The sequence below is a fragment of the Haliotis rubra genome, unplaced genomic scaffold (genome assembly GCF_003918875.1).
Source record: "Haliotis rubra isolate DU_JTF1 unplaced genomic scaffold, ASM391887v1 Scf128, whole genome shotgun sequence".
Taxonomy (NCBI): Eukaryota; Metazoa; Mollusca; class Gastropoda; order Lepetellida; family Haliotidae; genus Haliotis; species Haliotis rubra.
Genome location: NW_025765203.1, coordinates 1,575,482 through 1,586,236, shown reverse-complemented (window position 1 = coordinate 1,586,236; position 10,755 = coordinate 1,575,482). Strand labels below are relative to the sequence as shown.

General features: G+C 37.7%; 1 protein-coding gene across 1 annotated transcript; it reads right to left on the bottom strand.

Moving 5' to 3' along the window:
• Positions 1-1,639: 1,639 nt before the first annotated feature.
• On the bottom strand, positions 1,640-10,755 carry LOC124266781 (probable sodium/potassium-transporting ATPase subunit beta-3). Its single transcript, XM_046701581.1, has 6 exons — positions 10,590-10,755; positions 6,804-6,944; positions 6,192-6,305; positions 4,957-5,120; positions 4,613-4,726; positions 1,640-4,092 (listed from the first exon to the last, which is right to left on the bottom strand). Exons 1-6 carry the CDS (start codon positions 10,693-10,695, stop codon positions 3,853-3,855), a joined length of 879 nt encoding a protein of 292 aa, XP_046557537.1. The 5' UTR covers positions 10,696-10,755; the 3' UTR covers positions 1,640-3,852.

Genomic DNA, 10,755 nt, shown 5'->3' with positions numbered 1-10,755 from the left:
CTCGAAATGCACGAATTTCACCGCTTGTGCGTTCTCACGCCAATCGACGTGCACGTTATCACGGGCTGTCAGTCATTGCATAAGCTGTCACCGATTGCACGTGCACAGGGGTTCATATTCATGCACATTGAGAACTAGGTTGGTATCTTACCATATGCTATATTTGGGATTACATTTTCTTAGTAAAGTACATATTCTAGTGCTTTTGGGTTGTGGTTGTGTTGAGTCCCACCGGGGGATTCGAACCCACTTCTCAGAGTCAGGCACCTATAACAGCCAGCGCACAGAGTATGCCAAACCAGCCACTACGGCTTCCACAAAATGGGTGTCGTACAACAGTCTACTACAACTTGTAGTTTAGACCACGGACTTTGTATACACCTCTGGTAAGTATAAATTGGCACTGCTCCCACGGCCGAAAGCTATTATTCACCATGCCATTTAGAAAGTGGTTAAATGTAACATGTTATATTTCGGACTACACTTTCTTAGGTCGGCGTGTACCATATTTGACAATGCAGAGTAACATTTTTAGATCACATATACTGTAGATCACACATTGTGCCAATGTTGGGGGTCGAACCCGGGTCTTCGACGTGACGTGCGAACGCTTAACCATTAGGCTACCCCACCGCCCCACTAATGTCGAGCAGGCTTAATACCAGAGACCCATGGCCAGAAATAGATTATTTACCCGTCGTATTGTGTCTATGTTGTAAGACCATATTTCATTGCTGTAAATACACAACACTTCAGTTTAACCTATATGTTTTGATCATGAGTGAATGTTACACCTGAAGTGGACGCGAGTCATGATAAGAATAAATACAACTTCGAATGTTGTCTTGTGTCACAGGCAGCGACAATACTTCTCTCGTGTAGAAATTGGGCCAATTTCAAAACACCTCCTTGTCTTCCAGCATCAAGGCAAAGGTGTATGAGTGAATATGTCTTTACACCGCTTTTAGCGATATTCCAGCAAAATCACGGCGGGGGACACCAGAAATGGGCTTCGCACATGGTACCCATGTTGGGAATCGAACCCGGGTCTTCGGTGTGGGGAACGAAGGTTTTTAAACTGATATACCATGCATCCCATTACAGAATGGCTCATACTTGGATCTTTCACGTTACATTTAAAACCTGTCTTTTTCACTCATTCAGCCCTACTGCAGTATTTAAACATGTGAAAAGTCAAAACGTAACAAAAGGCTATGGTTACCAACCATATCACAGCCACCCGTGAAGATCCGGATCAGAATTGGTCTTCAGCAACCCATGCCTGTCGTAAGAGGCGACAAACGGCATCGGTTGGTCAGGCTCGCTGACCTGGTTGACACGGCATCATATCCCAAATGCGTTGATCGTGATGTTGAACACTGGATCGCTTGGGCCAGACTCGATTATTTACAGACCTCCGCCATATTGTTGGAATTTTGCTGGGTGTGGCGTTAAACAACCATATCACACCCAGACCTCGTGGAGGATCTGCTCCTATTGATCACTCACACTTGTTGACAGCACTGACATTACTTGAATATTGCTATAAGTGCAACGTCAACGTCAATCCAACATGTAGATTCAGAAATCTGGCAGAACCATTTCGAAACTGATCATAATAAAAACAAGAGCTCAGGTGTATTAAAACAAAATTTTATTCCGTTTCACAGACATCTGGTTAACATTCTACAGTGGTGTACAGAACTAAAAGCTAACGACAAATCACACCTCACAGAAGAAATATCTTTCCCTGTGAGGTGTGATACTTAAATTAGGACAGCTAAGTATTTATGTCTGAAGGGATAATTTGAAACTGATGTTAAAACAGACATATACAAAGAGATAAAAAGAAATGAACCGTGATGTAGTTTAAAAATTTGGAAATAAGTACATGCAAATTGTTCTGAATATGTGAAGAATGTGACACAAATTATTGAAGAAATGCCATGCAGGTCTAACAACCCAATCATCCTGTGATAATCTTGCACTTACAACCTATATGGCCTGTTGAATTCATTGTAGCATTTGCAGGAATCTAAAACGACCACAGTGAACATTGCCATAAAAAGACAAAAATATTAAAATCCGACAATGTGAATGTAGAAATGCATAGTACTGGTGATAGTCAGACAAACGTCTTGGCCAAACAAGGGTTCCAACCCGTTTCTAAAAATGGCTCCCAATATTTGCTTCTTACAAGTGATCATAACAAATAAATGAGGCAATGGAGAAATATTCATTTGATTGAGTTTCCATCAAACTACTGATTCCAACTATGGCACATACATTTCTCAACACTACCTTCATCTGTATAGAGATGGCAATACTTTGGGTATATACTCCTCAGATGTATTGTCAAAGACTTATGTCGCATGTGATAACAATGTTATGCCTCACCAAAATTGTTTGGTGAATATGTTCAAATCAAGATTCCTCCCTGAATAGAATGTCCTAAGATATCACACACATACATATATCTACCTATATGGGAATGTGCTGACAAATGGTGAAATAAGCGATGGTCGATTTCAACCATCAGGATTCGCGCCTTATTGAGATACACATTTATACATACACTTTTTGCACTGTGGGTTGAACTGATTATCAGGCGCTCTTTCAGAAATCAGTTAAGAGTGCAATCAAATCTTCAATGCAAAAGATGATTTACCAGCATGCATATTTTCCTTCCAAAGACTGAACCAAATCACACTTTTAAACATTATTCCTTGTCAAACACATACCAACTCCATAGGTGTTTCCGCTATATATCCAAAAGCCAGCCTATGCGTGAATTGTCTTGCATACTTAACCATTCACACAATGTGCCACATACAATGATGGGAGCCCTACCAGTTGTAGGATTACCTTCACTTGTAAACTTCACCAACAAGGAACACCTTGTCAATCAACATCACATTTGCACAATGAACACTCTCAGACAAAACCATTGGCTTATCCTAAAAAGTAACAACTGTATGGAATGCCTTATGAATCAATTCCACTATTTAAATTTAAAGATTAAATTACATTGAATGCCAAATAGAATATACAACTTGCTTCATAAGGCACTCCATTTCTAGTCAGCTTACATTCCAGATTATATGATAGACAATATATCTATTTATCTACAACATTTTTATCTACAAAATTATGAAACTGAATCTATCACACAATTAACAACTTTTTTCAGATTGTCATAAGATGGCATCTCTGTTTAATGACATTTTCTCTACACTGTCAAGTTCAGAATAATGTAATGGACACACAAAATGTCCTGTTTCTAATAGCATAGAAGCATATATTTCTAACAACCAATAATGAAAAAAAAAGAGATCTGGACGAAAAAGAAAGAATCTCATAATGCTAACAATCTTCTATTTACACATTTTTACATAAAGCATTAGATATCTATTCTGCAACATCTAAAATCTTATACAATTAGTTAAAATTATAAACATCATTCACACAAAGTTTTAACAATGTTTAATAAGATTTAATTATTATTTTCTTTATCACATTTGGTAACAATTTCATATTTGACATCCAAGGTGTATTTCTTATGCTGGTTTAAGTTATTACTGGAGTTAATTTTTCCAGTCCTAAGGAGCGGAGGGATTTTAATACAAAACCTTTTGGACGAAAGCCATATTTACATAGACTGACCTTCCATCAAACTTTAAAACAGTGCTACACTTCATTAATACTTTACATCTGAACAAACAGCACTGTTAACCTCCCCTTTTTAACACTGTCAATGAATATATATATTAAGGATCAGGCCTTCATGATATGACTTTGTCCCATAGAGTATTCCCAAATTGATAAATGCCTATTATTTAACAAGTCCAAACATTAATCCACGATGATTTCGAAGTGAATGCTGCCCTGTCTGTCTGTCCTATCGTGCCAGATGTTCCTTGCCCAGGCTTTGCATTCTATAAGCATCCCAACATTTGGGTTAATATTGGCGAGACGGAGAAATAACAGAGGCGAAAGGTAGTCCTTCTGGTTCTTGTAGGGGTAGTATTTCATGTCAAAGCCTTGTTGGGGCAGGTACTCTATCTCACCCAGGTTCTCGTTATCACCAGGGTTCTGAAAAACAAATAAACTAGAATGAAACCAATGTTAAACAAATGGACATACACAAAAATGGTAATACCTGTATTTGGTAATTAGTAATTACCAAGGGATTTTAAAGTACTTTGTGCCCTTTGTTGGGAAAACTCCCCCTTTTGGTTCAAAATAGATTTTTCTAAATGTTCTGTACATCCTCTAGTTCTTATTTTCAGTAGTAGAAGTGTAACACTGCATTGAACATATTAATGTAGATCATAGAATTATGGACTTTTTCTTTATTGGTCCTGGTATCAACAGGCTCAGTTAAATACATGTCAAATCTATGATGCCAGAACATCAAATAAATTTAATAACAATAAATTCGAATTTTGGGACTTTGACCTTGGCTGTCAACTTGAGGATGCGTCTGAGTCCCTGAGGTGATCCAGACTAATACCTGCCATCAGAACGCTTGTCCCTTAACCTTAAACTAGTCTGGAGAACCTGCTGTGGTCTCTGCACAAACACCTTCAAGTGGTAGCAAGAAATTACTCACCTCTCCCTCACAAGTGACCCAAACACGGGTCTGGTCATATCTATCCTTAAGGCTCTGGGGCATGTTATCGGGCAGACTGTCAGCCTCAAAGGGCTCAGGAAACCAGTCAAATACCTGAATAAAAAACACTCAATGTGAATTGGCTTATTTTTTAGGGATATATTATGCACATACACACACGTCACCAAATTCAGAAAAATACTGGTGATGAAATCTGTACAATTCTCGAGTAAATCAGGACAAAATACCCATTAATAAAACATGTTACTCTAAACATTCCTGGGAGCATTAACTAATGAACCAACATGCTGGGTACTGAAACTAAAATAACTGCGTAATTTTACCTTGTTTAACTTGAGCAGAATGCAAGGTTTCCCATCTTTGAATCCAAAGTCATCTCCACATCTAGCTAGTGTAGTATTGAGGTCAACTGTGCAGGCTGTAGTCTCCTCAGGGCGAGGCACTCCATCAGGACAATCAACCAAGTCACTACTGGCATTTCTGTGATCTACAAACAAAGCATAACAATTATTATGCATTTCTGTGATCTACAAACAGATTGTTTGTCAACACCATCTGATCTTATTCAAGATTGCTTGATTGTTGTTTAACACAGCACTCAGCATTATTCCAGCTATATGGCGGCCTTATTCAAGAATGAATAGTAACCACACTTTCCAGCCAAAATATTCAGTCCAGGAAATAACAATAATATATATAATGAGCTAAATATAGTAACAAGGCATTACATCTAACCTGGATCTGTAGACAGTTTGAAAGAGGCACAAAACTGTTACCACTCAAATATCTTTTTACTAACAGTAAAATGTAATGAACTGAACAAAACAGGCACTGAAAGAGCAAGATGCTAAAGTACAGCTCCCTTTGACTGACAATTTCAAAGTAGTTTACTGACGTAAATATCCATTCTCAGAAAAACCAAGGCCAAAATGTCAAGTTGCAAACAAACAGCACTATGCTTTCAGCACCACTACTAACTACAGATGTATTTCATTTCATGCAGACAGTAACCAATTTGGGAAGGAGACCCTGGCATAAATTTACACGACTGAGTCATGCGACTTAAAATCTTGCAATTCTGTAATGCTCAGGAAAAATTAAATACAAAGAGGAATTGGTTCAAGACAGAAGATTTGTGACAAGGTGCATTACTTTAGGTTGTTTTCCGAGCTGTGACATGTCTTCCTACATTTTTCACATTTATGAACAATTGCAATATGATACCAGACAATTAACCTCGATGATCAATTAGTTGGGATGTTTTATCAGGATTTTACAACCAATTCTTAACACGTTCTGCTTGAATTTATCAGGGATTGGGAAAGGCAGGGGCCATGGGCCATTTTCCACATTAGAATAAAAAATGGCCCGTTAAAATTTTGAAGTTTACTATTGATACAAGGGCAGTGGCCAATTCTAAATTCAGAAAATGGCTAATAATCCTGAAAATGGCCCATTGTCAATGGTCTCTATCCCAATCCCTGATTTATTGTCAGATTTTAAGAATGTCAGCAAATCTGAAAATAGACGTTTTATTGACAAAAGCTTGGCTACTCACTTTTATCCAGGTATTCATTGATGTGATCTACATATGGTTTGTAACTTTTTTCATCAGCCATCTCATAACGGATTAAAGTTGTTGCGAGGTCTGGCATAGGCCGGAATCCCATTCCTGAAAATAATTATATCTTTAAATCTCAGGCAGGTAATAAATCGTCATCACAGAAGGGAGCAAAGACATACATTCCATGAACAAATGGCAACACTACCACATAGTCTACAGGTAATATCCAAGAGTTATGAAAATCCTCATAAATATGACTTGTCTGCTGGGCTTGGTGAGAAAAAGTTACTAAACAGAAAAAACCAAAACAGCCATACTCCATGGTATTCTTGTACCCTAAAATATATGGTACAGTAACTGAGTAAGTACTTACTTCACATTAGCTTATCACTTTTCTCACAAAATTAAGGTGCAACTCAATGGTAGAAGTATGGATTAAATCACCTGTACTTTGAATTAGGAAGTGTTGTTACAGTTGACCTACGGTACTTAATCATATCAAAACAGCACAAAATATTATTAACAAGTGTCAATGTAAACAAAACACTGACAAGATCGTTTGATTTTCAAACTACTTCCAAATTCAAATTCTAAAATTTACATTACCTGGATTTCCTCTAATTAAACTATCTTCATGGATCAGTCTGGGGAAATGCTCATCCAGTGTCGTGATGAAGACAGCATAGCAAGCCGCAAAGAAGCCCGCAAGACAGATGTAGTAGATTATGTAGAATATAGTGATCTCTCCTGCAAGAGAAAACAACCATTTGCATGACTGGCATCCGATAATATCACCTGGTAATCAACATCAACCCACACTCAGTCTGGCATCTTATTGCCAGCACAAGTCAGCAATCTAACCCACTCAGCCACTGCAGCTTCCACTACCTCTAAATGGTGTTTTTCACGAACAATATTCTTCATCAAAGACCCTTCAAGACTGTATGACAACACAATCCCCACTATTCTAGATGTATAGTGACATATGTTCTGTACAAATGCAATGATCTAATTTATCATCGCTTTTTATGTGTGTTTTTATGAGTGAGTGAGTGAGTGAGTTGGGTTTTACACCACTTTTAGCAATATTCCAGCAATATCACACCGGGGGACACCAGAAATGGTACCCATGTGGAGAATCTTTTTTTTATGAAGTGACACTGAAGTTTATCTTGGTAAATGGTGTGATATCCGAATGGGTGACTTGTTGAGTCAAGTTGTATCACTGGTGCCACATGTCAATTCTAATAAGTAATGCACAAGTAGTTACTGACCTATGGCCTATCAATAAATTGTTATCCCTAGTTAGGGCCAAATATACCAAATCTTGATAAAGAGGTTTTATGTGACTGCTTGATTGGCTCAATGTCTGAATGTTTTTAGTGACATGCTTTATCAAAGTAATAGGTTTGGCAACCATTCATGGATTGTAAGGGAGGTCATGGGTTGCTTCATACTGCTGTATTGGGACATACTAAATCGGTTGGGTTTTTTTCATATCAGATTTACAAAGACTGCACGAGTTGCTTGTAATTCTAAACACTAGCAACAATCTCATGATTTCTGGAGCACTAGGTTTGTCCTTCACGTTTCCTGCTAGGAGTAGAACATTAACCCATTAGTTAAGTGTGCTCGTAGGCTGTGACAAAGGTAATAACCTTTTCTCCTTGGCCACTGAACCGTGAATGTCACATGGACTTTCCTTATCAAGGCTCCTCTTGCCATGGGCAATTACAAACAGGTTTCCCTACATGAGCTGACATAAGATTACATAACAGTTTCAAGCCATTGACACCTGATATCAAGGGCATTACCTGGAACCTGTTGGGAAATGTTACATCATTCAATGTAATGATTGCTGAACAGGTTTGTAAGCTCAATTTTAAAATGCCAAGAATTTCACAATGGGGCTATCTCAATGACAAGGAAAACAGCTTAACTGATAAGCCGTGAAAGCGGTCATACCATTCAAATTGTGGGAATAATTACAGGACAACTTTTTAGAGTTAATATCTGTTCTGCAGGATTTTGCTCATAAAGGAGTGACATTATTAACGGATACATTTCAGGGAAGAATTAGTAAATGTTCCCAAGATAATTTTCAAACTGAATTTCATCTTTTCATTGTAAAAATATTGTGAAATTTCAGGTATAGAATGAAAAGCTTAAAATTGTACAAAAGCTATTTGTCCTTTAAAAAACCCACTTCAACCAGTAAATCTCATCCATAAATGGTTCTACAAATTAGTGAAGAAGAAACTTCAAAATGGTTTATGTCATTGATCTGCTAATGGAAATCTGTTTGCACTGAACTTGTAACTCAGTGCTGTCCATACACCATGAAACCATAGTAACAACACGATCTCTGTCATGGATCTTCTGAAATCAATATAATCAAACAGGCAACAGACAAACTCGGAAAACAGCTTCATTCCCAGCAGACACTTTGAGAAAATACAATCATCACTGAAATAAAAGTTAGGGTGCACCAAGTGACATTCACAATGTCAAGAGAGGCTATTTTGGGACACACATGCCAAAAATACCTATTCCATAAATCATACTGTACGACCATAGGACCTGCAAATATGATGTTAATAGCAAATTTCCCAAATTACACTGATACATTCAAACAGAAGAGCAGGATGAATAACATAAGTTTCAGCAAAAACAGTCATAATCATTTGTCTACAGCATTTTGAATTTTCAGCCTCCCTTATAACCTTGAAATAAGATTATTGCCCTACCCATGACTGAATGGAACCCTCGTCAAGCAAGTAACAGGAGTCATTACACTTTTATTGATTTCTATGGAATTATTGATCACTGCAAGCGCCAACATGCTTAGCAAAACAACCAAGTTCAATTATCCTGGGGTCACAACATATGAAACAAAGGCAATCTACTGCTCTTACTGCATACAATGATTTTACTTCTTAATTATTCATTTAAAAAGACTGACAGTAAGGTTACATTTGAATGAAAAGACTGATTTCACTCTTTCCTGTTCGCAGAACAAAGACATTTCTTGAACTCACAGTGAAAATGCTTAAACTGTCATTTACTTGAAGCTTCCTAAACACATTCTGTTAAAAGCTCATGAAACAAATATTTTCCAGTTTCCCTATTTCAAATTGCCAAACAGTAAAAGTAAACCAACAAATTGTGCTGCATGGGTAACAATTCGGGGACCCCCATTCCCGAGAGCAAATATGGCCAGGTGCGAGTCCGCATTTGACCTACATTTCTCGTCAGGGTGACCTGAGACCATTTGACCACAGGCATTAACCTGACATGACAGTGAATTGTCCTCATCCTAACGTTCACCAATGCTCCCGCAAAGACGCTCTCGGGGCATACAGCTTGTTCCATGGAGCATGCATATTAGCATAATACTATTTGCCTAACAACTTATCTTCGTGAGCAAAATTCAATTAAAGCTAAGAACTATTAAAACTTATTGGCTTCGCCAAATATCGAAAGATTTTAAATAACTGTGAATTGCAAGCATCCTAAAATACCACTTTGACCAGGGAAATGCAGCTATTCTTGCAGAAAGGGTGGAGTTAACTGGCCATTAACATCAGGAACTTTTTATCACATTCATTGCAAATCAATAACCCAAAACATGTTTGTTAATATAGATGATTTGGCGATCATTTCTTAAATGAACACTAAACAAAGAAATTATTATCAAAAGCTTTATTCAACACTCATATACCTTATATGCCAGTTACTTATAAGACTTATACAATTACTTAGGACTGTAGAAAGTGCATTAAACTGCAATCTGGTTTGGAAACTTTCAGGGATCAAGTAACCCATTACTCATCATGTTATTGCCTTTGATGGGTTAAATTCTGGGCTCACATTTTTTGGAAACATAGTACTGGCGATTCATGGTGGTGGTGATTGGAGGGACACAACTACAAAGCAATATCGTGAAAGGTCATGCATCTGATACCCTATCCAATCAATCTGAAACACTGGTACCATGTCATATAATAACGGCTACAAAGTCACTGCCTAATATCACAACACCACGAGTAAATGACACGAGTAATTCCGACAGATGATCTTGATAAGAAACCTATTTATTACCAGTTGCAACGAAACTAGCACCGATGTTACATGCCCATGGAAAATTTCTCTTTCTAGTCATTATCTCTATACATCATTTCTGGGGCTGTACGCTCAAACAATAGCAAGAAATTCAAACAATCAGAATAACACTCTTAAATGCAATATATCGCTTTTAAAAGGAAAACGTATAGCATTTCGTATTTGTTTAATAATGCTATGTCTGAACAGAAGCCGACCAAACATGCACGGGGGGTGCTGATCGCTCCTGTTTTCGAGGACAAACTGGACAAGAAAATACTATACACTTACCCCAATTCCTGCCAGATCTTCCTAGGACTTCACCTGTTTCAGAATTGTAAAGAAACGTACAGAAATTGGTAAATTTCTGCTTAACCGTAAGTTTGTTTTCCGCCATGATGAACGCAGAGCAAGGAGAGAGATCTAACCTTGACGAAGACCCGGATGATGGATGCGC